The 27,635-nt window shown below is 52.7% G+C and overlaps 10 protein-coding genes and 1 non-coding gene across 11 annotated transcripts; 7 read left to right on the top strand and 4 right to left on the bottom strand.

Moving 5' to 3' along the window:
* Nucleotides 1-257: 257 nt before the first annotated feature.
* Nucleotides 258-3,623, top strand: POX_c04236 (uncharacterized protein; the record flags this gene model as incomplete). Its single annotated transcript, XM_050113119.1, has 1 exon — nucleotides 258-3,623. The coding sequence occupies one exon, from the start codon at nucleotides 258-260 to the stop codon at nucleotides 3,621-3,623; it is 3,366 nt and encodes a 1,121-aa protein (XP_049970675.1).
* A 461-nt stretch (nucleotides 3,624-4,084) lies between these two features.
* Nucleotides 4,085-5,217, bottom strand: POX_c04235 (Dioxygenase cnsJ; the record flags this gene model as incomplete). The annotated part of the gene is made up of 3 exons (XM_050113118.1): nucleotides 4,085-4,699; nucleotides 4,766-4,899; nucleotides 4,998-5,217. The coding sequence occupies 3 exons, from the start codon at nucleotides 5,215-5,217 to the stop codon at nucleotides 4,085-4,087; spliced, it is 969 nt and encodes a 322-aa protein (XP_049970674.1).
* An 844-nt stretch (nucleotides 5,218-6,061) lies between these two features.
* POX_c04234 (Hercynylcysteine sulfoxide lyase) lies at nucleotides 6,062-7,511 on the top strand (the record flags this gene model as incomplete). Its single annotated transcript, XM_050113117.1, has 2 exons — nucleotides 6,062-6,134; nucleotides 6,199-7,511. 2 exons carry the CDS (start codon nucleotides 6,062-6,064, stop codon nucleotides 7,509-7,511), a joined length of 1,386 nt encoding a protein of 461 aa, XP_049970673.1.
* A 1,554-nt stretch (nucleotides 7,512-9,065) lies between these two features.
* On the top strand, nucleotides 9,066-9,977 carry POX_c04233 (uncharacterized protein; the record flags this gene model as incomplete). The annotated part of the gene is made up of 1 exon (XM_050113116.1): nucleotides 9,066-9,977. The coding sequence occupies one exon, from the start codon at nucleotides 9,066-9,068 to the stop codon at nucleotides 9,975-9,977; it is 912 nt and encodes a 303-aa protein (XP_049970672.1).
* A 529-nt stretch (nucleotides 9,978-10,506) lies between these two features.
* Nucleotides 10,507-14,494, top strand: POX_c04232 (uncharacterized protein; the record flags this gene model as incomplete). The annotated part of the gene is made up of 2 exons (XM_050113115.1): nucleotides 10,507-12,358; nucleotides 12,438-14,494. 2 exons carry the CDS (start codon nucleotides 10,507-10,509, stop codon nucleotides 14,492-14,494), a joined length of 3,909 nt encoding a protein of 1,302 aa, XP_049970671.1.
* Nucleotides 14,495-14,976: 482 nt separating this feature from the next.
* Nucleotides 14,977-15,615, bottom strand: POX_c04231 (uncharacterized protein; the record flags this gene model as incomplete). The annotated part of the gene is made up of 1 exon (XM_050113114.1): nucleotides 14,977-15,615. One exon carries the CDS (start codon nucleotides 15,613-15,615, stop codon nucleotides 14,977-14,979), a length of 639 nt encoding a protein of 212 aa, XP_049970670.1.
* Nucleotides 15,616-16,286: 671 nt separating this feature from the next.
* On the top strand, nucleotides 16,287-17,442 carry POX_c04230 (putative NADP-dependent oxidoreductase YfmJ; the record flags this gene model as incomplete). The annotated part of the gene is made up of 2 exons (XM_050113113.1): nucleotides 16,287-17,108; nucleotides 17,203-17,442. The coding sequence occupies 2 exons, from the start codon at nucleotides 16,287-16,289 to the stop codon at nucleotides 17,440-17,442; spliced, it is 1,062 nt and encodes a 353-aa protein (XP_049970669.1).
* Nucleotides 17,443-18,179: 737 nt separating this feature from the next.
* On the bottom strand, nucleotides 18,180-19,378 carry POX_c04229 (uncharacterized protein; the record flags this gene model as incomplete). Its single annotated transcript, XM_050113112.1, has 2 exons — nucleotides 18,180-18,644; nucleotides 18,695-19,378. The coding sequence occupies 2 exons, from the start codon at nucleotides 19,376-19,378 to the stop codon at nucleotides 18,180-18,182; spliced, it is 1,149 nt and encodes a 382-aa protein (XP_049970668.1).
* A 3,563-nt stretch (nucleotides 19,379-22,941) lies between these two features.
* POX_tR084 lies at nucleotides 22,942-23,029 on the top strand. Its single transcript has one exon. It is a non-coding gene; the product is annotated as a tRNA-Tyr (tRNA).
* Nucleotides 23,030-23,821: 792 nt separating this feature from the next.
* POX_c04228 (uncharacterized protein) lies at nucleotides 23,822-26,196 on the bottom strand (the record flags this gene model as incomplete). The annotated part of the gene is made up of 6 exons (XM_050113111.1): nucleotides 23,822-24,080; nucleotides 24,131-24,640; nucleotides 24,679-24,880; nucleotides 24,981-25,046; nucleotides 25,103-25,483; nucleotides 25,563-26,196. The coding sequence occupies 6 exons, from the start codon at nucleotides 26,194-26,196 to the stop codon at nucleotides 23,822-23,824; spliced, it is 2,052 nt and encodes a 683-aa protein (XP_049970667.1).
* Nucleotides 26,197-26,753: 557 nt separating this feature from the next.
* Nucleotides 26,754-27,473, top strand: POX_c04227 (uncharacterized protein; the record flags this gene model as incomplete). The annotated part of the gene is made up of 2 exons (XM_050113110.1): nucleotides 26,754-26,960; nucleotides 27,069-27,473. The coding sequence occupies 2 exons, from the start codon at nucleotides 26,754-26,756 to the stop codon at nucleotides 27,471-27,473; spliced, it is 612 nt and encodes a 203-aa protein (XP_049970666.1).
* Between the last annotated feature and the right edge of the window lie 162 nt (nucleotides 27,474-27,635).

The following is a 27,635-nucleotide window of genomic DNA, read 5'->3' as shown; positions in this document are numbered from 1 at the left end:
GTTGTATGGAAGTACACAAACTCCTCGCATACGGTGTTACCGAGTGGCCTTAACCATATGCACGCACTCAGATCAGCTCCCCCAGCTACGAGCTACATGCAACTATGTTCAATTGACGTGGTTGGAATGTACACCGCAATGTTGCTCTGCAGGCATATATGTTGCAGAACAATTACAACTCACATCCAAAAGGTCACTTCTTAACACTTACCCTTACTGATAACCAGAATCACCCTAAAGACTTACTTGCAGAAACCATGGCCATTGAAGAAATCTTCACGGCTGAAGGCACCGAAGCCCTCTCCCCGGACGATCGAGTCCGGCTGAGCCAGTGGAATAGCGGCGGCCAGTGTCCCCCGATCACCGAGCAATGCATCCATCATCTCATTCAGAACCAGGCCCAAGCGTGCCCTGATGCACCTGCCGTCTGCGGATGGGATGGCGACTTGACCTATGCAGAATTGGAAGCAAGGTCCACTCTCCTCGCCCGCACGATCGCCGCCCGAGGAGTCACACCTGGTAGTTTCGTTCCCATCTGTCTTGCAAAGTCTTGCTGGGCCCCAGTGGCCATTCTAGCCATCATCAAAGCAGGCGCCGCCTTTGTGCTGCTCGACCCCAGTCACCCCCGGGAGCGACTGCGGCTCATCACCGAGGATCTCCGAGCCACTGTCATCTTGACCGACAAATTCTCTATCCAGACGGTGGACGGGCTGGCTCGCCAAGTCCTGCTTGTGGAGGGTACTTTGGACCACACCGAAAGTTCCTTATCCTCCTTCTCCACATTATCCTTAGGGCCTGGCTCGGAAATCACCCCATCCCATCCCCTGTATGTGGTCTTCACCTCCGGCTCCACCGGTACTCCCAAAGGAGTGGTAGTGTCCCATGCCGCATATGCCACGAGTGCGCAAGGGCTGATATCCCCACTGGCGTTGACCTCGGCATCGAGAGTCTTCCAGTTTGCTTCATACGCCTTCGACGTTAGCGTCTCTGATCACCTCCTAACTCTCCTAGCTGGCGGATGCATATGCATCCCGTCTGAAGCGGAGCGCCAGAATCACCTCGGGCGCACAATCCACACACTGCGTGCAAACTGGATTTTTTTGACCCCGTCCATCGCGCGTGTGCTCGACCCCAAAGATCTGCCGTGTCTGGAAACTCTAGTGCTCGGAGGGGAGGCGATCCTGGCCGAGGACTTCACCCGATGGCTGACTGCCTCCCCGCCGGTTCGAGCCGTTCGGGGCTTGTACGGACCAGCAGAAGTAGCCGCCGGCACAACTGTCAACCCCGAGCTGGGGGCATGCGGCACTATTGCAACCAATATCGGTCGGGCTCCGGCCGCAAACTGCTGGGTCGTCGATCCAGAGGATTATCATGTGTTGCTCCCTATAGGTACGGTAGGCGAGTTGCTGGTGGAGAGCCCGGCACTCAGCCTAGGTTACTTGAACAGACCAGACCTCACGGCGGCAGCCTTTATTTCGAGCCCTCGATGGCTGCATCGGCGGCTACAAGGGGGTGCGGCTAGTGAGAGTCGGATGTACCGTACGGGGGATCTGGTCCGCTATAATCGTGACGGATCTCTCGAATATTCTGGTCGTATCGACACGCAGGTGAAGATACGCGGCCAGCGAGTCGAGCTCGCGGAGGTAGAGAGCCATGTACGCGCATATCTGTCTCAGTACGGCCAGAGCTGCACTGTTCTTGCGGAGGTAGTGAGGCGTCAGAATATCTCACCCCAGTTGGTGGTCTTTGTACACTGCGCCTCATCGTCCCAGTCACCCCATGCCCCTTTGACACCCGAGTTTTGTGCTCCCTCGGCAGAGATGCGGTCATGGACTGAGGATCTACTCCGCGCTCTTGCGGTCAAACTTCCCTTGTACATGGTGCCAGAGTTCTGCGTGCGTCTGGCTGCAGTGCCTTTGACTTCGACTGGCAAGGTCAACCGTCGGGCCCTGCGAGAACGAATCGCCACGTTATCGCCTAATGAATGGAAGTCTCTCCAAGCCTCTAATTGCATGGATAGCGTGGAGGCCCCGCAGACGGCGATGGAAACGTCAATACGTCGTTTGTGGGCGAAAATCCTTCGTGTTGACCCAGAAAGCATTGGTCGCCAGGATGACTGGTTTCAGATCGGGGGCAATTCTCTCTCGGCCATGCAACTGGTCAGCACTGCCCTGAAAGAAGACGTCTTCTTCACGGTGAAGGATATATTTCAACGCCGAACCCTCACTGCGCTGGCGGACGTGGCAACGGAATCTAAACTTCCAGATTCATTAAACCATCACCACTGCCGTCCCTTTCAGTGGCTGGGGGATGATGCCAAGAAACGCAATCGCCTTACGCAAATGATCATGGCTGCGTATCATCCGGATGGACCCGCCACTGTCGAAGACATCTTCCCTGCGGATGACATGTTCGCCGCGTGCACGGATATCGAGGCCACTTCCAGCTATAATTTGACCTCTCGAATCGATACGATGCTGGGTCCTGAAATCGACGTGGAGCGGTTAGCGATGGCGTGGAGCGCCGTTCTCCGGGCCAACCCAATCTTAAGGTCGCAATTTCTGGTTGTTGAGGGCCAGGGCTACCAGGTGGTGATGAAGAATGGCTCGCCCTTGAGATTACAGCCCAACCGCCCTCTTGACGGAGAAATTGAGGATCTCTGGGGGTTGCAGAAGCCCCTAGTGCGACTGACTGTGGCTCGAACGACCGATGGCCAAACCCACTCTCACTCCCTCACTCTCCTCATTCACCATACCTTGTACGACGACCACGGGCTTCTTGCACTTTTCCAGCAGCTTGAACGAGCTTACAACTCCGAAATTTTGCTCCCCAGTGATCATGGCCAGTATCTTCAATGGCTCGCAGCAGTCAATCAGGAGACAGAAGATTACTGGCGACGTACCTTCGCTGGCTATCAGCCTTTACCCTTACCCGCACCGCTCCCTACACAGGACCACGCCTTGCTGGCCCGCAAATGGCTGCCCGCTTTTTCAATTCCTCGAAGAACTGACGTGCGAAGTAACAGCATGTATACCGTTGAAAATAAGGCCTCTTTGACAATGGCACTCGTTCTTGCGCTCTGGAGCAAGGGGAGCAAGGGTACGGATATAGTGTTTGCTGCTTCGCACAGCCGCCGGGGTGCCCCTGTGCCTGGCATGGCTGACATGGTCTGCGCTGCCGTGATGCCTCTACCAAGGCGTATTCTTCTACAGCCCTCCCGGAGTATTTCCGAGTCCCTGGCCGCTGTTCAGGCTCAGGCGCTAGACGAGTTACCATTCCAGAATCTAGGGTGGTACAAGCTGGCAGAACTCAGCTCAGAAACCGCAGCCGCGTGTCGATGCTGGACAATCTTCAACGTGCAGGCGTATCTGCCAGATCTGATGCCGTCCATGTTTCAAAATTGGCGCTGTTCCCTTCCCCCGGACTACGACTCCCCACAGGCGCTATACGTGAACTGTGAGGTGCATCGAGATAGTGTGAAGGTAATTCTCGGATATGACCCAGATGTGGTCACGGATGCAGTGGCACAGCAATTGAAGAATACGTTCATCAAGGTGTTTGGACTGATCGATCGAGAAGAGGAGATGCTGGTACAGGAGGTATTGGAGCTTGGCCTGTGTTAGTTCGTTCGTTTGACAACTTGAGAAAAGATTTTCACTTCTTGTATTTCCTTGTCTTCTTACGTATTATCCTCACCTCTCTTCTGATTTAGATACCAGTTTTTCTCGTCGGAATCTCGAGACAAGCTTTTGTGGTCAAAGAGCCTAGTCACATCTATATATGCAACCTGAACTGAGCAAAGCTGTCACATTTCTGGCTCTATCATTTCCCTGGTTGCACTAGAAGGAAAATCAATGGAAGTGCCAAAACGGGCCACACACTCATTGTCTAATCAGCACAGATTCGGATTCCTGATAGCCAATGTTGCTGGAGGCTAATTCCATGTACCGGGAGTCTTGCCATCCCGGTTCAACCTATCAACGACTCGAGATCCTCCCGAGCTTTGCCCGTCATCGACAAGACAGAAGAAATGCTTTCCATGCATTTCATCATCCATTGCCGCCGGGAACTTCAAGCAAACTTCTCAGTGAAACTTCATTGCACTTGGGTCCCAGATATCGATAAACTCCCCCGCGTGAGGATCAATCTTACGCAAGGGGTCTGTCTTATCGATCCAGCCACATGCAGGCGCGATGACGGAGAATCCCATGAGCCGCTTTAGCCACAAGGGAAACTGCCGGACCTTGTCTAGGTCGTGGGCCAGATACTGATTCTCCATTTGGCGTAAGCGGCCGCGGGTGACGAAACACGCGGTGATCGCACGAGAGGCATCTGTCGTGTTGGCCCCGGCTCCGTGCAGCGTACATCCGAGCAGCAGCAGTGAGTCCCCCGGGTTGAGGATGGCGTCGACAAGACGTTCATCATCGGGCAGGGGCATCAGTGTGTTATAGTCCCACAGATGGCTGCCGGGCAGCACGCGAGTTGCTCCGTTAGCTCGCGTTGTGGCATCGAGAGCTGTCAACATCGCGACATTGGTATCCCGGCCCATCTCGTACTTAGGTACGAAGGGCTGGACGTTGAACCGGTCGACATCGTCACGGTGAAGATTGTGTGGCTCACCTCCCGGGTGCACCACGGCTGCTACCGTAGAGTCGATCTGGGGGGGAATGGTCACAGAGGCTTGCTGGCCACGGGTTACCTGGAAGCATCACGCCCTTCGCTCAGTAAAGATCTCCAATGAGTTGCGGACTGACCAAACTCTTACCTGGCATGGTCCAATGTTCTCGGTTAGGAAATGGTTAATCACCCCGTGGAAGGCAGGGTGGTGTAACATGTGAGTCGCATACTCATCAGACTTGCTGAGCAGGGCGGTCACCACCGAAGTGCTTTCAGTCCCATCTATGCAACACCATGGACTGTTAACACAGATAGTAGGAGAAGGTCGGGGTCGAGGTACTCAAATGAAGACCTTGCTGGACATTGTTAAGTATACACACCTCCATAATTACCCGCCGCGGCGATGTGGGATTTGATGTCTTTCTGGACCTGCTGGACCGACGCAGAAGAGAACATGTTTCGTACAATACATGCCCCCGACAGTTTCATCGCTTCGATGATCCGGGAAATGGTCTCAGAGTCTGCATGGTTGTGTTTAGATAGATGAATCTCCGGCAGAGGAGGCGTTGGCAGGACACCATCGCCGTCTATTTTAGTCATGGTTGGAAATCAATGAGCTGACTTTAGATGAAGGCTGCTGTAAAGATTGTCTGGTTGAACCAGTTCATACATATGGCCTGCTTCCTGGTTGACTGCAACTTGACTGATCTGCCTTAGATAAGACAATGCCGCCTTCAAGTGCCTCACAACCTTGCAATGCTGGAAACGCTTGATATTGGTCGGACGGAACGAGACGTCCTTGTACCGGTGACTCGTGGATATGCGGTGAATGATCATGCAGGAGAAATTGATTGCAATTCCAAGAACCCTGTTGTCGTTGTCACACAGCAGGTCTCATGAAAACGAGACTGGAAATAAAATATCACGTTGCCTCACTGTACATGTATGCTGCAAGGCGACCACAGGGTCGACAGAGCGGACATCTTCCAGACGTGCAGCTTTAGTTGGATCCACTGGATCGGCATCTCCACCGCTGGCGTACCCGCAGGACAGGTTGCACCTAGAGTGCGTGCGTCTGGGGAGATACATGTAGAATTGCACATACGACATCAGATGGTATCCAATGGCAAAATGGCGCGGACGGGCGTCTCGACTCTGGCACTCCTCGGGCCATTCCCCCCTCTTGGTATGGGTTGAGCGCAATAGCGGTCATTTCTATTTGTATATACATAGATGTGGGTTGCATCCGGGTACAATTTTCCTAGTTCTCAGAGTACCAGTTAACCTGTATCGACCCAGCTGATGAGAAAAGAAGACGGGGTGATCAGTCGTGTCACAATAGTAGAAACAATCTCTTGAATTGCCCTTCTGCCAACGACGTGGTGGGCAAACCTATGCCGATCGAGTTGGGAACCCTGTCCTCACCAAAGAGCAAGTTATCGCCATGAAACCCCAGTTTGGAAAGCACATAGCCCAGCACTTTCTCTTCGATGAAGGCTGGACCAACATGAATCATGGTAGGCATACATCATCCACCGCGTGAACCCTGCATTGTTCCATCCCCTCATCAAGCATGACCAGGGTCCTTTGGAGCAGTTCCAAGACAAGTCTGGGAGCGTCTCCGCGCCTGCCAGCAGATGGTCGAGGCCACTCCGGATAAATTCGTGCGCTACGATTACAATGCGGAACTCATCGTCTCGCGCAAGGCGATCGCAAAGCTCGTCCAGGCACCCCTCGACACGATCGTGCTCGTTCCGAATGCAACTACCGGCATCGATACGGTTCTTCGCAACCTCTCCTACTCCTCTTCGGACCATATCATCGTCTTCGATACCGTGTACGGAGCTTGCGAGCGGACCATCCACCACCTGATCGAAACCACCGAGGTCCAGCTAACGCGCATCCCTCTGGTCTACCCGATTGAAGATGATCAGCTCCTTACGGCCTTTCGTCAAACCGTCCAAGGCATCCAAGCCCGTGGAAAGACCGCGCGAGTGGCTGTGTTTGACATTATCAGCTTCCAACCGGGTGTGCGCACTCCGTTTGAAGCCCTGGTCATGGCCTGCCGTGAGCTGGAGGTACTCTCCTGCGTTGATGGCGCCCACTGTATCGGCCAGCTCCCCCTCGACCTTGGTGCCCTTAACCCGGACTTCTTCGTTGGGAATTTGCACAAGTGGCTCTTTGTGCCGCGTGGATGCGCCATTCTCTATGCGCCCATCCGCAGCCAGCCCCTTCTGCGCACCACGTTCCCGACCAGCTGGGGTTTCACGCCGCGCCACGGAGCTCGCTGTAACTCATATTTCCGCCAAGGACCTGGCTGGCAAAGTCCATTTGAGGTACTTTTTGAAAGTTTCGGAACCATGGACTACAGTCCGTTTCTGTGCATTCGTGATGCCTTGGAATTCCGGGCCTCGATTGGTGGTGAGAAGGCTATTATGCGGCACAATGCGGAGCTGGCGGCAGTCGGGGGGCAGACCATGGCGCAGATGCTGGAGACGGAGGTTTTGGATAATTGCCACCGGACCTTGACCCGCGGCTGCAGTATGGTGAATGTCCGACTACCACTCCCTCGTTCTCTAGCCGGGGGTGATGAGACTCCCAGGATAGTCGAGTGGATTTCGCATCAGTTGGTCGAGAAGTATCGGACATATGCCCCTGTCTACGAGCACAACGGACAGATCTGGGTGCGAGTCAGTGCTCAGATCTATTTGGAGTTGGAAGACTTTCGATACTTGGCCCGTGCCCTAGGCCAGTTGTGCGACATTCTTCAGCGCGGGAAACAGCCCCAGTCTGCCGACCTGGACATCAAGTCTCCTGCAAGCTTGATCGACGGCCTCTCACAGGACGGAATTTCGGTTTTATGCCAAAATGGTCATTCATCGCTTGAGTACTGATTTGCCGTCCAACCTTTCGGAGATAAGTCCTTCTGTAGATTATGGTGTTCTCACGTAATGGGGCGAAGTATCTCATAGGTTTCTTCCCTCAATGCGGGTAGCCTCCAAATGTTCTCTCTTCTCGACTGTGAACATTTGGAGTCCTACGTGCTAGGGCGAGGGTAAGAGGGGATGCAAGTGGTGAGAATAGTTGGGGTGGTGCAAGTGCTAGCTATCCAGGTGGTCCCGTGATGGACCATGTGACTGCGCAGTAATCACCAACTGTTTTCACTGCCTCCGCGGGACAATTTGGAGCTTCCTCGGGCTTTACCCAATACATTAGCAAGCTCAAGCCAGCGCTTTCCAGAGAGTCAGTACACATGATTCATATTTTCTCGGGATGTGCGAGTAAGACATATGTCGTCAGATCGACACATAGACTAACAGATTGTTGTTGTGATCAGGCCAGTCAACAGTAACAATGCACGTCAAGCTTCCACACATAATCCATTTCCACTTAGATTTACCCCCGATCGACCGACAACCCAAGACCCATGAGATTCTGAAGGGCAACTACATAGAGCTGCGGAGATGGGGGTGGGGTAGACCGAGGGTTCTTGGACCAGGCGTTAGAAAAAATAAAAGAACGATCATGAACAAGAAGGTCTAGACCTGACATGCAGTTGGGAATATTTGATAGACAAAGGCAGGATCTCTGCCGACAGAAGGTACAAACGCATGCAAGTATAAAGGTCATGGTCATATCTCAATATGGTCGAGATCTTGCGAAAACGCCGAGTGTTCCAACTTCCACCGTGGTATCACCTTTTTGAGCTAGACCCTGTTCCGAGAGGTGAGGAACTAGAGATGCGATCGAAAAACGAATGGATCTTAGGTCGGTGGGGCTGACTGAGAAAATTGATGTCTCTCTTACCGACTTTTAGCGGCAGGGAACACACTGGAACTCCCACAGTACCGAGCGCCCTTGCTTAAAGATCTGCTCACCTCCCGAGAGCGTGTTGGTGGGGGGAAGGGGGAAAAGAAAAGAATGAGAATGGATATCAAGAGACAAATCTGAGAGAAAAATAAACAAATAATGATGCGATCTGCAGCTGTAGTTTGAAAGAAGAGCTGTCAGATACCTAACAAGATACGTTGACCAGAGAGATGGATGACCTCCTGACTTGAGCATGTACGACTAATGACAGCACAGATCCTCTCCCACCTGGAAACACTGCAATTCCTGCAAGCAGAGCAGAATGTACCTCTTCAGTGGTACATCGCTTGGGCAATCGTCTGCAGGCAAGGTCATGGCCAAAGGCTGTGCGACACCCCCCACCACACTGGACGCATTTACATCCTGCAGAATAGGAGCGGTGGATACCTTCAGGAATTGGTAGATGTGACCAGGGCATGCACAATGGGACTTGATGTAAATGCAATGTTCTCGGGCAGAATCATTCAAAAATGGAATCATCCTAGATTGAGAGCCTGAAACTTGCCAGTCCAGTCACAAACATTACATACCTGGTCGACTTAATCTCCTCATCTTGTCGGTTATTACTTTTCTCACATATGCTTGAAATCATGGATGGCGACGGATACCATTCCCACTACCGGGCTGAAGTATACGACTTGGCTCACGATGACATCGACTGGATGAATGAGGATGCAGGCCTCTTCTGGACGGGCTATAAACAGATGCGTGCCTCGCGAGCCCTAGACAAAACCGACGGAAAACCAGATCGCTATCGTTTGCTGGACATCGGCTGCGGCACAGGACGAGTGTTCCGTCAGTTGGCTGTCAACCTGAAGAAGGGTTGGGTCAACCCGGAGGGCACCCACTTCCTAGGACTGGATCTGTCGCCTCATATGCTTGCCCGCGCTCAAGAAATTCTCCCAGAGACACTCACCGCACACACGTGCTACATTCACGGCTCCGCTTTGGAGTTGCAATCTCTCCCGGCCCTTCAGCAGCACGCCCCCGGGCGTCAGATCGACATGCTGACCTTTGCTGCTGGTAGCATCAGTATGCTCTACGAGCCGGCGGACGCGGCAGAGCGATTCCTGGAGCAGGTGGCCACGGTCTTGCGGCCGGAGACGGGTCGTGCGTACATCTCGATGCGCTATGTCTTTGACGATTCCAGGCCCAAAGAGGCCGAGGCGGTATCAATGCGGTTCGCAGAGATGGAGCGGTCATCCGACATTCCCAGCCAGGCCCATCCGGGCATCATTTATCGGCATGTCGAGGAAGGGGCTGGGCAGCGACGGGAAGGGAATTTGGTTTTCTGGGACCTGCCGATGGAGGTGGTGGAGAAAGATGCACAGGGCCACGAAAAGATCCTCGAACGCGATGTTGCGTCGATGGGCGGGCGTGTGTGGCAAGCAGGAGAGCTGCTGAAGGCATCGACCGCGGCTGGTTTGGCCCTCGTGGAGGAGATTCCCACCAGTAACGAGACCATGTACGTCTTCAAAGTGGCATCTTAGGGCGTATGAGAACTTCGCTATGTTGAATGCCACACGCCGCATCTTTGATTGGAGTTCCTTTCGCCCAATCTAGCCCAAATATGCCATTACCTTGTATTTAGATTGGAGAGCACCGGGCCGATCTTGGCTTGTGTCCCAGGGAGGTAGGATCGTCCCAGTTTCGCGAAGTTCAATGCATCAGTAAGCAGATCGCATGCGTACATGGAAGTTGGTGTAACGCATGGCTTTGAAATAACCCCAAGAGCGATCTTTTGCATCTGACAGATCATGTTCTTCACCCACCTTGCTCCACACGACTTTGAATTTGCAGCATGTATCTGCGAGCTGCCTTGCAATCAACAGTAATCGTTTAATATTCGGTACCAACAGGTCATTACCGCATTCCAAGTTGACGCTCGCTTTCCCTTTCGGATTCAGAGCAGACTCGAGGAGGCCGAGAGTGACGAACCAATATTTCTTCAAGCATCAAGCTCCCCTCTCGGTTCCTACTCACTGTTGAGCAACGAGTCTTTTCCCAAAGGTACTCATCATGACCAGAGGAGTCCCCTTACGGAGTGTTTGTGACGAACAAGCGCTCCATACTTTGCCAGAATCGCCAGAATCGAAGTTACTGAGACACGAAGATTGTGTGTCAGTTTCTTTTGGTCATTTGCAGGAGAATGTCGCCCCTGATATATACGCCTGTCTGTCCTGGGCGGTACTACAGTCTCAGTACTCGAGTACGGACGGTGTCGCATTTGACACTTGGCGACGCATCCCCCGGTCCTCAGCCCCCTCCGAGGGGAGGGAACAGGAGAATACGATCGATAAACAGCACTGGGAATTCACGTTGGACTACAACATCACCGTTCAGGGCCTTATAGAAGAGCTGAATAATCGATGGCGACTCTGGAATTCCGAGCAGGAACACGCACATGAGCCAAAGTTATCACGTAGCCTGCTGGTCATGGAGGATGCAGCGACAACCACTGAGTGCCAACTATTCACCACTCGGCTAGAGTCGTATTTGGCCGGAGTGACCCAAGGATACGATTGTATCGCGGTATGTCAGTTTACAGAGACCTCATGTCGGATCGGTGTCTTGCAAACGAGAGAGCAATGTGCGGCCATTGCCCCAAAGCGAATTGCACGACAGCTCGCTCACCTCATGGGCCAAGTGTTGGCGAAGCCTGAGTCATCGATATCAGAAGTGATGACACCCCATCCTGATGACTTGGTAGACCTGCACAAACGGCACTCCCGGCTTCCACCCCTAGTTGATTTATGTATCCATGATGTCATTCAAAAGCAGGCGAAGCAACGGCCAAAGGCAATAGCCGTGGCCAGTCGTGACGGTTGTCTGAGCTATCAAGAACTTCTTGACCACGCCACGCAACTAGCCAAAGCCCTTCGCCGCCGCGGCGTGGGTCCTGAGGTCTTTGTCCCTCTATGCTTCCATAAATCTCGATGGATGACCGTGGCAATCCTTGGGGTCTTGATGGCTGGCGGGGCATTCGTCCAGCTGGAGCCCGCATATCCCCTGGCTCGACTGGAGAGTATCTGTGAAACACTCCACGCCCCAATCGTCCTCTGCTCGAGTACGACTGCTGAGATCGTTCATCATCTGGCTGCAGATGTGCTGGTAGTGGAGGGAAATGCGCACCTCGAAGAGCTGGCTACCTCAAGCCCGATTGAATTGCCCCAAGCTGCTCCATCCACCGCAGCATATGCTGCGTTTACCTCGGGATCTACCGGAGTTCCTAAGGGGGTGGTCATCGAACACCGGGCATTCTGCACAGGTGCTGCAGCTCATATAGAGCAATTTGATTTCGGTCCCACCTCACGGGTCCTCCAATTCGCCTCATATGCCTTTGACATCACTTTGGTGGAGGGTCTCAGCACCTTCATGGCCGGCGGGTGTCTATGTGTCCTGGCAGAGGATGAACGGACCGACTCGTTCGTAGAGTCAGCCAAGAAATTGCAGCCTTCCCATGCCTTCCTGACCCCTTCATTCGTGCGCACACTCGCGCCCCGCGACTTTGAGGCGATGGGCATTCTATGGCTCATCATGATCGGCGAGAAGGTAAACCCAGGGGACCTGGCATCGTGTGCCCCAAACATGGCCGTCATTAACGGCTATGGGCCCGCAGAATGTACCCCTATCAGCACCGCCCATTGCCATCTCCGGCAGGCGGCGACTCCCGCCAATATCGGCTGGTCTAAATGCGGTTTCTGCTGGATCGTGAATTCTCGCGACCATCACCGGCTGGTCCCTATTGGAGCCATCGGAGAGCTTGTGATTGAAGGTGGGCACGTAGGACGAGAGTATTTCGACGACCCCGACAAGACTCGGGCTGCGTTCATTGATCCACCGGCCTGGCATGCCTCTACGGGGGGAGGGTGTGCGATCCCGGCTGTATAAGACTGGAGATTTGGTGCGCCAGCTCGAGGATGGATCCCTGGTCTGTGTTGGCCGCAAAGGCACTCAGGTCAAGATCCGTGGGCAACGGCTGGAGCTCGAGGAAGTGGAGATTCACAGCCGGCCGTGGTTCCCTGGGGCCCGCGATGTGGTGGCTGAAGTTTTGATACCCCTCGAGCGCACAATGGACGCCACGCTTGTCTTGTTTGTAGTGATCCCTCCGGGACAGGTCGCGCAATACCAGCGTCATCCCTCCTCGCCTGTGGTTCTTCTCCCAAACGAGACGTTCATCGAAGCGTACCAGGAGGCCCGCAGTTGGCTGAGAAAAACTCTACCGGCCTATATGGTTCCCAGCTTCTTCGTGCCCTTGAGTGGGTTGCCCCAAACGATGTCCGGTAAGAAAGACCGACGACTGTTGCGGGAGTCGATCGAAACTCTCAGTCCAGAGGACCTGGCGCTGTTAGTCGTTCGGCCATTTGATTCGACTACGGGGCAATTATCGAGCTTTGAGTCCAAGCTTCGAGAAATTTGGGCAGCTGAGCTCAATCTTCCCCCCACGGCAATTGGTCGGGCCGACAATTTCTTCGACCTAGGGGGAAACTCCATTTCTGCCATGCGAGTTGCTGCGCGAGCCCGAGCTCAGGGCATCGCATTGCTGGCTTCTGATATTCTCATCCGCCCTTCTTTGGCGATGCAGGCACCACATCTGACAGCCTCGCCCCTGATATCAATCGACATGTCCCCATTCTCGCTCATGAATATGGAAGAGGATACTCGAAATACTATATTGCACGAGCTTCGTCAGCAGACCATCATCAGTGAAGATGTAGAAATAGTGGATATAGTACCACTGACAGGCTATCAGACCGAGATGCTTGATACCGGTGGACTAGACTGCTTTGCCTTCGACTATGACGGTCCCATCTGCGTTGAGCGCCTTCACAAAGCCACCGAGGTCGTTTGGGCAAGATATCCGCTGCTCCGCACAGTTTTCTTCTCCTGGGGGGAGCAGTTGATGCAGATTCAACTGTCCCATGCTCCTGTGCGGTTTCGACACATTGAAACCTCGAACAATGTGCAGGCCTTGGCCAAGTCCCTGACGGAAGAGTTCTGTAATCAATCCTCGCTGGGCGCTGTCACCAGTCATGTCACCCTCGTTTCACACGTGGACGGTCAATCCCATGTCTTTATCATTTGTCTATCCCACCTCCAGTATGACGGCTTCTCGCTCCATTTCCTGGTCGAAGACATCTCGCTTGCCTACCACGGAGAAAGGCCTCTTGCCTCTCGACCTTCATTCTTCGAGTACGTCTACTTCCGGGCCCAGTACCAACGTGAGGAAGCTCTGGAATTCTGGCGGGACTATCTTCGCCCCACGCCGTCTACCCCGCTGCTGGAGATTTACCATCAGGGTGATGAACATCCGAAGCCGGGAATGCAATGGTCGCCAATGCAGCAGGCGATCGTCCCGACTCCCGCTACTCTCCCGACAGGCATCACTCTCGCCACCCTTGTTCGAGCGGCATGGTGTCTCGCACTGGCTGAGCTCACTGGCCAGCCTGAGATCGTCTTCCAGCAAACGGTGCATGGCCGTGATTCGGCCTTGGAAGGTATCGATCGAATCTTCGGGCCCTGCATCAACAAGCTTCCATTCCGGGTGGCTGTCCCCGCCACTCGAAACGACCAGGATAAAAAGTCCTCAGTCGGCGGCCCCACAATCCGGAGCTTCGTACACCTTGTGCAAGAACAACATTCACGGGCCCTGCGCTTCGATTATCTGGATATGGATACTATCCTGACCCAGTGTACAGACTGGCCCGTGGGGACCCGAATGTACTGGCACCACCAGCACCAGAACTTCGGGGATCGGTGGGCATGCCCCCTGGCGGGTATGGAGGGTGTGGGCCGCGAGATTGACAAGGGACGGCCGCCCAAATCTGAATCTGGATTTGCAAACTGCTGTCTACGGCCGGAGGGCCTGGAGCTAACAATATTTGCAATTTGTACTCCAGAGACAGTCGGTGAGATTAAGGGACTGGTGCGGTCGTGGGCGGACTTTGTAAAAAAGTTGTCGGGAACAGATTGGGATCGTCCTTTGCGAGAGGTCGTGACAATCTGAGGGTTTGGGTGATTTGATGCGGTGGATGTCGCCAGGCTCCGGCGATGATCATGTGGAACATATGACCCTTCCAACTCATCTTAGAAACTGGGGAGCTTACTATTCCCACACGAATTGACCTATCATTAATAGTAACAAAGTTCCGCGTATTTTCCTTGCGCTTGTCGTCTATGGTTATAAAAGGCCTCCGCTGCTCTGAGGGCCCACGGAGATTGGAGCTGTACCTGATCTTTCTCCTAGTCTCTTCCGGGGCCGGGGCACCAGCGCAGTACAAGAGCGGGCTCCAGAAACTTTGGATCGATCATAATCAGCATTTAGCATTTCATCATATCCCTGTGAAGCGAACAGTCCATCAAGTTGCCTCTGCACAAAGTTCTCCTTCTTTATTTCTTGACAGCTTCCGCTTCAGTTGACAATGACATCGTATGGGAAGGTGGAAGTCGTCATTCAATTAAGGTTGGATTTGCTCACTAAGGAGAGATTCATCGTGGGACATTTCTTTCGCCCTGTCGAGTGGCCGTTTCATTTTGCATACTATCCTCCTTGCTCTTGAATGCCCGGTGTATAGCAGCATTCAAAGTGCCTCGAAATGCTTCGCCCGATCTCTGATCATTGTCCAGGCACCAGCAAGTCGGATTAATCTTCCACTCAGATGCATGGCCCAAGTCTCGACCAATCCTTGTAATTGGCAGGCGCGGCCGGTCCTCGGAAGAACGAGAAAAGGTTTTAGTACTTACCAGAACACTCGCGCCGACTCCTCTGGTTTTTCTCCCCAAAGCGCCGGTCAACCCAGAGCTGGCTGTTGACTTTGAAGCGGTATCCGTTTGCGATGTCGTCGTGGCTTCTTCGATATCGGCCCTTTGCACGGTGTTCGGAGTATGCCAACTCCGATCATCTTGACCGGTGCTACGGTCCTCATTGTGAGACTGTTGATGAGACCAATAGAGTTCATTGGCATTGTCATTTTGATGAGACGTTGGCTTTGAATATGCAGCACCTGTGGCAGGGTTGTATCCCGTTGTGGTGGGGTCGTAGTGCGATCGAGGATCTTGCGTGGGCACTGGGATTCCCGGAGCTCCAGTTGACGAGCCATGAGATCCGCCCACTCTTGTGTTTACCATTGTGGCCAAATTTTTGCGCAGAATATTGCAGGGGGAGAAGGGAACTTTCGTCAGAGACAATACGTGCGAACTTAGAGAATGAAAAAAAAACAGTGAAGTTTACATAAAGATCCACCGATTGACCATGACATACCATGTTTGACGTCAGGCTGAGATCATCTATTGAGGAATGAAGGGAATGTCCGTGATACACAGAAGGGTAGGTCGCCATGACTGACACTCATATTAGATGCCAAAACCCAGATTTGGGGATTCAGTCTCCCGAGCAATCCTCTGAATCATGTTCAGCAAAGAAATTGTATACACCTGCAACGTGAACAGTCGGATCGTCAACTGACGGGCGGCTGAAGATGCGGCTTGGCGGTGTGGAGTTCGGGCCGGCTCATTAAATCTCCGATCGGCTAATGCCGTAGTTGCTCGTCGACTGGGCCGAGGTCCTTTTCACCGTTGGCCCTGACTGTCGGGTGGAGCAGTTTGCCTAATCCGGGGTTGCTCCGTTCACATTCCCCATAGTTATTTGGTCCCTCTTCTGCTCCCCCCGGATATCCCTCGGCAGCATCTTGATCTTTTGACTCGCCCCTCTCTCTCATCAAGCATCTTTCCCTTGAAATCTTCCCTCTCCATCCCCGGCCACCCATTGACCAGAATACCCACCCATTGCAGTATTCATCATGTCCTCCTACAAACAGATCATCTATACCAAGACGCCGAATCCGGCCATCGATCCCTCTCTGACCGGAGGTACCTTCAGCATCAAGACCGTCGCCAGACCCTCCAATGTGGCCGCCGACAAGGTCCTCGTGCGCACGCACTACCTCTCCCTGGACCCCGCCATGCGCCAATGGTTAACCGCCAAGCGATCCTATATCGCTCCCGTGGAGATCGGCGCCGTCATGCGTGGCCAGAGCATCGCTCAGATCATTGCCGTTGGCAAGGACCTCACGTCCAAGTTCAAGGCCGGTGACTGGGTCGTCGCTTACACTGGCTGGCAAGAATACGCCGTGCTCGGTGCGAAGGAGGTTGAAAAGTTCGTCCTTCCCCCCGGTGGCCGCCCCACGGATGCCATGTCTGTGCTCGGCATGACCGGGTTGACCGCATACTTTGGTATGACGGAGGTGGGCCATCCAAAGGCGGGGGAGACTGTCGTGGTCTCTGGCGCTGCCGGTGCAACGGGAATGGTCGCGGGACAGATTGCCAAGATCAAGGGCGCAAAGAGGGTAGTCGGTTTGGCAGGAAGCCGGGAGAAGTGTGATTTCCTGGTGCGGGAGCTGGGCTTCGATGTGGCAATCAACTACAAGGATGCCGACTGGAAAAAGCAACTGAAGGACGCCACTCCCGAGTATATCGATGTCTTCTTTGACAACACCGGTGGTGAGATCTTGGATGCTTGCTTGGCACGCGCTGCTCGCGACTCTCGATTTGTCATCTGCGGCGCCATCAGCCAATATAACGCTGCCAAGCCGCAGGGCCCGACCAGCTTCATGACTGTGATTGTAAGTTTATATCGTCGCGAAGGTTGATGGGGATGAGACTTTGTTCCCATCAGAGCGAGTCCAGGATACTTTCTTTTTCTAACATCTCGTCCAGTCTCAACGAGTCACCATGAAGGGCTTCATCGTCTTCGACTATGCGAAGAAATACCCTACGGCGCTGCAGGAGCTGGCCTCCTGGTTGTCGCAAGGCAAGCTCAAGCGTAAGGAGCACATCGTCCCCGGTGGTATCGAGGGTGCGCCCCAGGCTTTGGTCGATTTGTACAAGGGAGTGAACACGGGCAAAATGATGGTCGAGGTTGCCCCTGTGAGTGAGGCCGCGAAGGCTAAACTCTAGATGAACATTTTCTCCAGGGCGGCTTTTTCCCCCCTTGTGTATTTTCATGAAAGTCTTTTTTTGCAAATATAGATTTCCGACACGCATTTGTATCATTCAAGTACCGACTGAACCCCACTTTCTAGAAATTCCCTTTCCCTACCTCTCCCTCTCTCTTTCTCTCTGCTGTTACGGAGACTTGGTGACTGACCCTGGTGCGTAAGTCACAGCTTCCAAGAGTCCGCCATTGTTCAGGTTTTGGTCTCGATCAGACAAATCAGCCAGAGAACCCCTTGTTGTAAATTATATTGGATTTACAACGGCTTAAGCGAACATAGTTCATCAGCCAAGAACTGGTGGAGAATTACACGTGCCCAGCCTAGATGATCATTTGTCGGGGATCGTATTAAGCCTGCACTGTGTGATGTGCTACTCGTCACTTCGTTATAAGAATTTGAACAGATACCAGAAACCTTTCAGTATCCATTCTTCCCAGATTCACAGACTGACACGCTCTGGATCCACTCTGATCGTAACATGTCTGTTGCGGAAATGCGCTTGCGTGCTATCGGGTGAAGCATTGCGTAGATTGCATTGCGTCGTCTCTGAATGTTTTGCAAGAAGAAATTTCTATCAGCGAACCATGAATCTGATTGGATTTGGGATGGATCCCCCCCCCCCCCAAAAGGCCCCGTGGGATGGTAGAGGAAAACGAGATGAGATGCGAGGGGGGGCTGGGCGGTCTTGACATACCTTTCCTAATGCTTCGATGGGCGGATATCCATCTTCTTCTCGACGACAATGGAGATATTCCAGATACTTTGCGTCCTCACGGTTGGGCCGCGCACTTCGCCAGAGTAGAGTAAGCGGCCGGTAATCAGGGCCATGTAGATCACTGCCGTAGCCCACACGTCAGCTGGTCGAGGATCACGACAGCCATCTTCATTTTCCTCGTCCTCATCACACTCAATATGATCTCGATATGATGGACGACGTGATGAGGACGAGTATCCTTCAGGGGCAATATACGGCCAGCTGATTCCAGGAAACAAGGCGGGAGAACCCGCCGACTCTCCGCTATTCCCCTTGCCACCACTGATGTGATTGAATGGAGCGACAAGCCAGGGCAAAGAGAAAGACCATGACTTTCCGCGCGAAGGCCGTGCAGCATCGGTCTCACTCTCGTCATGGTGCTCGTCACGCTCGGCCGGGGCGACAGCGCACTCTTTCCACAGTCGTTGAATATGATCGTCACCAAGCCGGCGATCTTGACGGCCCCGCGTTGAGTGAGAAGGACCGTCTCAAGGCGAAGATCTCGATGGGCCGTTCCATTTTCATGCAAAAAAGACACAGCCCCCAGCATCTGAGCAATGATACAATCCGCCTCGCTGGTTGCCAAGGGTCCCGAGCGAGAGAGCAGTTCGTGAAGGTCGCCACCTGCGCAGAAGGGCATCACGAGACATAGTTCGCCACGCTCGTTGTGGAGAATCTCCGTGATTGCGAGGATGTTCGGGTGTCGAGGATGGAAATTGGCGATAGAGGCTGCCGCGCAACACGACTCGCGGGCGAGACTATGTGATCCACGGACAATGTTGTTGTAATATCGGTAGACCTTGACGGCAAAAAGCTGTTTTGATTTCTTCCCATACGCGGACAGCTTGGTCTGGTGGAGGCGGACGGTGCTGTTCGTGCCATAGTGCAGGATCTCCAGGCAGCGGCCGTACTTGTCATTGAAAGGGCGATGAGAGTCGAGGGATTCTGAAATGGATGCATATGCAGGAGAGGATCTTATCATGGACGGTTGCAGTAATGGCTGATTGATTGTTGATACGGACGTCATACTGGGTCTGTCGTCGTTCTTGAAAATAGGGTTGCCTGGGGCACATTCATCGTGACCTTGAATGGAGGACCACTTTTGCCGTGTGAGGTGATGGTTGTGTCTCATGTCTGGATTCATATTGGGTTGTTGCGCGGCCACGACCGTCCAGGCCTCGTATTGGCGGCAATTTCCTTCCTTCATCAAGCTTGCAACCGTTCAGGTAGCGGGAGACCCCAGAGGGAGAGGCAGCAACCGTTGGCAAGATCAGTAGAGCGGCACAGCAGCAGTATGTGAATGCTCGGACTGTGCTGACTTGAAATTACTGGTGTAGAGAGAAGAAGAGGGCGGGAGGGGAAGAAACAAATCAACTAGAAAGACGTGGAAAGAAGTGATCATCGATTTTCGAGGGCCAGCCGGACGTCCTGGGAAAGTATTTATCACCTGTTCATACCGGCCCCTTGAATCCCGCTGTCTCTACGGGGGGGTGTCGACTCCAGCGGTGCGGTGTAGTGTATCTGTCCATTCCCGACGAGCCATTTGGGATGAACCAAGAACGTGATAATTTGCGCGGACCGGTCCTTTGCGCACTTTTTCGGGGGCCTCTCACACCGGAGTTTGAAGAACTCGAGAGGTGGTAGGGGGAAATGGCGCTCAGTTAAGTATGAGAGATATTCGATCGGACCAATCCCCGGAGATGCGGCTTATCTTATCCGACTCTGGGGATGGAACGGGAGCCTCAACCAGATCGAGGGCTGAGCACGATTTTACCACACGGGCGACATGGATCACCATGTCCATACCTGTAACTGCTATATGCCAGATGCGCCACCCATCGTGTGCTGTGGGTAGTAGTCTGGGTGTACATCATGGTATCTATGTGGGTCACGAGGATAGCAAAGATCACCCATGATCAGGATACTACATACCGACACGAACAACGAAAGGAGTCTGCAGCTGCATATGTACTATGGCCGGGTATGTACTGCTACAATCTACCTCAGCATATGTACAGCATGGATATCGTATATCCTCGATGTTAGGCCGTTCGATCGAATAGGTCGCCAGTGCAGTTGAATGTCAGACAAACATTTGATGCACTTGTCGCTTAAACCGTCAGTAGCGCGGGTCCATTCTACTGATTGTTTTTGTTCAGACGGAGGCATTTTCAACAGAAGTGACTACGGAAAACTGAGGGGAGATAGAAGGCTACAGTACTCAAATAATACCCGGTACCTGTCGTATACCTGAACCAAGCCCGAGTCAGGATAAATACCTACTCAAAGCTACGGCATATTTGAATATTCATAATGGACGCCACCTTGAAAGCTCTGGTGTGTGGCGCTTCCGTCATTGGCCCAATAAACCGCTCAAGAGGAGAAACGGGCATTGTGATTCCAAAGCTGCTATGCTGCGCTAGGTCATTCTATAGTCGTCAAATATATATTCAAATTGTGGTGACACACCGTCTCGTAAATTATGTTTTTCGACAGTGTATGATGTAGCATATAATTATTTCTCATCCCCGTCCTTATTGAAGACTGGCGCTGTTGCTAGACACCGATCCATGGATCACTCAAGATGTATTGAAGAAAGACTTATGATGCGAATAAAGTGAGAAACCGGAAGACTTTCCCCGCCAAAGCACTGGCCAACTGGGTTCACTAGAAAATCAGCTCAATTAATAGCGAGGGAAACATGGGAGCCTACGCTTAACACTGACTTGTGCGCGGTTCTGACTTTCAATTTTAATTTGAATGAACCGAACTTTTCTCGCCGAGCATGCTTCGAGTCAATTAGTTATCCCGCAGAGGGTGTGGTGATGAAAAATCGCGCACTTTGCCCGCGTTGGAATCTGCCTCCAGTCTCTCCACCCATCAGATCTGACAGAATCACCGCACTGCTCCTTTGGGGGAAAGGCCGACTCGGGGGGAAAAAGCATCGCTTACCTATGCCGTGTCGGATATTGAAGTCAAGCCGCAGGTTCAAGCTTTTCCTATGGAGTGTACTGTTTTCTTCTGATTGGCTTTGGTCTTTTGCTTGAACTTTGATCTCCTGGATCCTGATGTTGGTCATTGTCGGTCCCAATCAGAGCTGACTAGCTGCCAGGTAAGAGGAGACAAGTACTCCTCGACCCTGTGCATGATTTGTTGCGCGCGAAAATAAAAGTGAGCCCTTCCTGTTTTCAGGGTTGGTGATGTGTCAGTGGTCGAGAGAAGTCCGCTGTGCATTCAAGGCCACGTGCTCGGGCTGCACATCGACGGGTAAGAGATCAAGTGCTCCAATAAATCATATGCTCACTGGCTCTGGCCCTCATATCTAGAGGATTGGAGTCGTAGCTCAAACAGACTATAGGGCAGGGAAAAATCACGCTCTCCAAAAGTTGTCAGAACACGATAATTTGTCGCTTCAACCCCACGTGCTTTGCTTGTTTGGTCATTCAAAGTAACCCTGAAGAAATCCGTTTCATTCTTCATTCCTCTGTCGCGCCTGAGTCGACTGAATGCGTTTGTAGAGCCTTCTCGACTTGAAGACATCAAGGACACTATGCTCATATCGATCCACGCCCCAACGTAACCCTTCAGCCAACACAAAATGTCGACACGAACTTGATAAAACCGTCCAAACGCCAATGAGACACCGACCTGGACGGTCCAGTTGATACCTTGCCCTTGACAGGCTTGACTGGACTCTGAAGTCAGAATATGCAGCGGGGGATTTCCAAACGTAATGTACGATCTCATTCAAACAATAAGGTAAAGTTACTCGGATGCTCACCTATTAGTCTCTGGACACAGGTAGGTTCCAGTCAGATGTTGATTTTCATATGGAACGGTCCCATACCTACGTTCATTCCCTACCTACGTCGAACACCCGGAGGTAGGCAGAGACTAGACATTCCCCGACCATCGAGCCGCCAGAGTAAAACGAGTGATGAGCTGGTTCCAGAGTGGAGTGGCGAGTCGTGATCTCTCGCCTTGTCCCATCGATGGTTTCAAAAATCAACATTCAAATTTTCGAAATTTGTATATATTTCGCAACGTGGATACTCGCGACCATGCATTCAATATCCATTAGGGTTGGCCCACATCAGTCTACTCGCCTTTCCCACCCCTAAGTATCATCAGATAGAAATCTTAAGAGCCCCTACCGTCCCGATGAATCTACCCGTTAGATGCCCTTCCTACTTATATGGATGTATGGACATCAAAGCTCCGCTTAATCATCCATGGGCGAACCCGTATCAATGTTGGGGGCTAAAAACAAAATGAATCCAGTTAGATACCCAACAGACTGATCCATCCAGTTACTCTGGAATAAACATCTATCTCTGTATCCCACAGTCCAAAAATTCATATGAATGACAATCGAGTAAACATCTAGGTTGGCTCCCTTCTGGACGAGATCTGCGAGAGCCCAGCATACCCTCTGTAAAGGTCCAAATCACTGCGCTCAACTTGGGGTTCATAGTAAAATCACCTTATGTGTAGCCCAAGTTTCATAGATGAAACTCATTTGTTGCGCAGAGCTCAAAACGGCCATTTGAAACGTATCTAATGTGGATAAATTGAAGCGATTAGGTCCTATTATACATCGGATCATATATTATCGAATTTTCTGCCGCACGAGGCCACAGGGAGGTTTCAAAGTCTAAACAAAATGGTATATAATGTCAAATTTACGTTATCTAGCATCGCAAATCACCCTCGATGGTGTAGTTGGATATCACGTTCGGCTGTAATGGAATAACATATAACCGAAAGGTCACCGGCTCGATTCCGGTTCGAGGGAGCGATTTTCTTTTTTCCTTTCTTTCTTTTTATGACCCTACGCCCAATCATAACAGTCGCCGTTCCCTTCACATGGTCTTCCCACATCTCTCTCTCTTTTTTCTGCTTGATAACTCATACCGTCTTTGAATCATTTCTTCCCTTTCTCCATCCATCTGCCAAGTTCCATCGATCTCTTTTCATGCACTGCCATATGCCAAGCTCAGAGTCCCGAAGTTGTCGTTTCCAAGAACAACTTTAAAACTCTTGTGGCATACGCAAGATCGCTAGAATACGACGGTGATCCAACAGAAAGACGCTCAGGTTTAGTTGGAAAGCGATCCACAATCAAGTAAAAGGTATCTTCAATTGCCAGTCAAAAGCACGATCGAATCCGCTCAGAAAGTTAACGTCATCCAGTCCATCGGAATATCTAATAGTAATACAGGATTGAAAGAGGTAAAAAAAAACGGATGAGATCAACACGATGGGCCAAATATCGACATGCCAGAGAAGCAGTAAAGACCAAAAAGAGTTCAAGGGGAAAAATTGACGGGCAAGTGAAGTGCCAGCGATCGAATAGAAGTTAATATGTATGCTTAGAAGCACGTGGACAAAAAACGGGGTTCTCAAAGACGCAGAGTCGGGACCGACGACTCGAACATCTAGCCGACCGGGAAACAGTGATCATAAGAACCCGTGTCTACCTCCAGATCAACATGATCAGAGTCATCTGAGAGGTGGCGGGGAGATCTTCAGGCTGGTCACGCTGGGGCACTATCACCGGACCGAGTAGCTGCGCCAAAGGCTACCGCTAATTCCGCACTTTGCCAGCCTCGCGCACTGCAGCGATGAATCCATCCTCGTTGCCAGCAGCGGTGAGGATCCAATAGTCAGCTACGCCCGGACTCGAAACCTGGCCCCCAAATCCAGAAGCGGCGGGGGCGCTATTGCGCTCCTTGGGCTTCTGGGCACTAGCGCCGATGTGCCGAGGGCCCCAGCCGAGAATATCGCGCACGACGAGGCGCGACTGGTCGTCGGGCTGGTGGAAAGACATCAATTGCGTCTGCAGACTGCCAATCACTCCGATCGCAGCGCGGATGATGATGCGATCACCTCAAACACCAGCAATCCCACACACGGGAAAAGTCGTTCAAGGTCCAGGCCGTTCGTCAATAGAGAGCGGAACATGGGCTCCCATACCTCCTCCTCTGCGAGTTGAAGCGTCTCCAGCAGATGGGTTGCCAATTGGGGAAATTTGTATCTCAGGGTCTCCGTGGCAAGACCATATGTACGAGCCATGGCGCCGCGGTCCCAGGTCAGAAAGGCAACCGGCAGAGGACGATTGAGAGCATTGGCCATGGCAAGGAACGCGGAACTTGACGAAGGGAACTGAAGCACAAGGAGTGCGGCAATAGTGTGAAGACCATGGATATAACCCACGTCGCTTCGATACATGCAGTACGCCTGTAGAAGGTCAATGAGCGTATCCCGCAACGGCCCACCTTCCTGGAAAAGGTTCAGATCCGGGAACGCTTTTGTGACATCCGCCTCGATGGCGTCGAAACAATCAAGCATACGCTTGTTGTTCTCCCTCGGCTCGGTGTCAGCCTTGGATTGCAACTCCTTGGCTCTTTGCAAAGCCTTGGTAAAAGAGTCTCAGTAAGCGACAGCTCATTGCCGAGGGCGCGCTTCCACATGGCACCCCGATTCCGCGGTGGGATACCTCGCCACCAAAGCTCCCGAATGCGAGGCTCACGTAGCGCACGCTCCCAATTGGGAGTCACGTAGTCATCCCAGATGTTCTGGAGTGTTGCGCGGGTATTATCTTTCTCGCACTGCTCCGAAGCAGCCCGGGCGGCCTTGCGCTTATCTGCAGCAACTGTTTAGCTCCAATGCCTTACAGACCACCATTCCTGCTCCACCCAAAGATGGGGGCAGGTATTCCAAGGCATGCAAAAAGGCAAACTTACCGGCTTCTTTAGCTTGGGCCATCATCAGTTTATACTCTCTCAGGTGCTTCTTCTCCTCCCTTTGATCTTGGGTGGCAGCCAGCTTGGCCGCGTTCGCGTCAGAACCTTTTCCTTCTCCTTACTAATCGGCAGCGGATCAATCATGATGTTCGACTTCTGCAGAGGCGGCAGTTCGATCGACTCGGGCCGCGAATCGGAGCTGGACTTTCCGGAAGAGAGTCCGTTTTGCACTGCATCCTCATGCTTGCGCTCGCTTTCGTCTGCATGGTGTTCGAGTGCCTCCGTAATAATTCTCGCTTCTTCCGACAAATCAGACAGGTAGTTGTTGTATGAGTAGGTACGGGGGTTGCGGGGTGAGATTTGGCCTCGTTCCGGACCGGCAGAGCTCGAGCGCTGATTTCGTCTCATCCGCGCCGCTCGTGAGGCTCCCTGTGACGAGTGATCTTGGGATACCAAGGTGTCCGATGCAGTGTGCGAGATCGGGAGTGGGCGGCGACCGGGGGCTACGGCCGTTTGGGCTGGCTGCTCGCGACTGAGGACGATCGTGGGCCGGACGGGGAGAAATGGGGATGTTCCACAAACTTGCATCGTCGGGAAGGTCGTCATCAGCGTCGTTGTATTCGTCTTCCAGCTCCCTGAGGGATTTGCGCTTCGGCTGCCAGGGGTGCTTGGGAGCGGAGTTCCGCGTGGAAAGCGGCGAGAGGGCCAAGCTGGTACTCGAGGCAGATCGGCTGGACAATGGTCGAAGAGGAGAGTTTGAGCGAGATCGATGAGGTTGCGAGGGTGACAGCCCGCGCGGCTGGTGGCCACTTACAGAGTCCCTCCTGTTGCCAGAACGGACTGCTAGGGACCCCGTAGGTTCCAGGCTTCGCGCTGATCCGTTGAGCGCACTATTAATGGGTGGCAGTATGCGATGATTGCGCGGCTTTGATGTCGCCGTCAGATCGCGTGTGGTCACTGCAGGGCTCTTGAAAGGGAGAGTGTTTGGCAATCGGGTAGCTTGCGATCGGGCGGCGGACCCGCGGCCGTACGGCGTCGGCTGATCGGGGAGGGGGAGAACCGTGTCATCTTCGAGGCCAATGTCTTCGAAATTTCCAACATCGGTGAATACCGCATCTGCGCTATCAATCTGGGATGAACGAAAGGATGACGACTTGGAGGATTTCGACCCCGACAACTCGGGTGGGGAATTCGGACTGGGACCGACAGTGGTCATGGTGATCAACACTCGAGTATTCTCCACAGCGATTCCCGGCAGATCTGAGACACTTCACCAGGCTAAGGCGGATTGGTGGCCGTGGTTGGCGATCAGGAGGGGGTTAGAGGATCAGTTGAGTGTGGTCAGGGTTCGAACCGAGACTTTCGAGCCGAAAAGGGTGGCTATTGACGGATCCAGGGGTGCACAGATATAGGCTCTTCTCAGCTCGAACACGAGAAAGTTGGAAGACGTCGAGAAAGGGACTGGAGCAAAAGGGTAGGACGACCAGGAAGGATCGATCGACGTGAATGAAGCGAAGGTGCAGGCACAGCCGTGCGGCCTGATGAGATCCAGATCAGGCAGAAGAGAGCAGGGGGTGTGATGGAAGTTGGAAGATGATCAGGAAGAAAAACCCGACGATCGAGAAGATCCAGCGACGGTAATTAGCATCGACGAGGGGAGACACGGGGGTGGGAAGGCGGTTGGAGGAAAGAAAGGAAGGAGGAGGCCGAGCGAGACCGGGAGGAGGGGCACTGAGCGATTGAAAAAGATGCAAACGAAAGATCTGGCTCAGAATGACGACGATCCACGAGAATGGGTTGACGGAAGCCGTAAAAGGGAATGAAATGAAAGGGCAAGCGGAGCAAGACAACCAAAAAAGGAAAAAAGAAAAAAAAAGAGTGTGGGGAGGTGAAGAAAGAGTGGATGGAAATCGGGACGGAACAGGAAATGAAGAGGAGAAGGAGTACGATAGACGAAAGCAAAAGAGAGAAGAGAAAAAGGTTGGAGAGCGGTTTCCTCCGTTGGCAGTAACGGGGGCGCTCCTCTGACAGGCATGCGGTGATCAGTAGAGACGGTTTCGGATCAAGACGCGAGAACTGACAACGAAGTGGAAGAGTCAGCGATGGCGAGGCAGAGAAACTGAAAGCAACAATGCTTCAAGTGTCTCATTCTCGACAGGCTTCAATCAGTCTAGACCAGCCAGACCGTTCCGAGCATTCAACGACTTCGAAGTCCAAATACCATCGATCGTCCAGACTCCAGAACGATGGAAGAGACGAAGAGCCTCAGGCTGCGGACCCGCACTTGAAGCTGCCGCTGCCGCTGGACTGGCCGCGAGCAGAAACCCCGACCTGATCGCTCAAGAATGCAGCAAGTCAAACTTACCGACAATCGAACGGAGTAGTTGTTTCCAAGAAAGAATGGATTACTGGAAGATTTGTGGAAAGACCAACCAGCTGGAGTTTCAGCGTAGTCGCACTTGGACGTGTGGACTGGGCCGATCGAGGAGGTGAAGCGCGGAGAAAGTCCGGACATGGGCAATTGGCCTTGAGGGTCCAGAAAGGATACATACTTGAAGAGCGGTAGTCATTTAAGCTCAACCGAGTACAGACTCAGAGTCAGTTGTGACACGACGAAATTGAAGAGAAAGTACTTCACACTTACTCGCCTCTCAT

This window comes from Penicillium oxalicum, chromosome III, assembly GCF_001723175.1.
Source record: "Penicillium oxalicum strain HP7-1 chromosome III, whole genome shotgun sequence".
Lineage (NCBI taxonomy): Eukaryota > Fungi > Ascomycota > Eurotiomycetes > Eurotiales > Aspergillaceae > Penicillium > Penicillium oxalicum.
The sequence above is the reverse complement of the archived record's forward strand: the minus strand, read 5'-3'. Positions and strand labels throughout refer to the sequence as shown.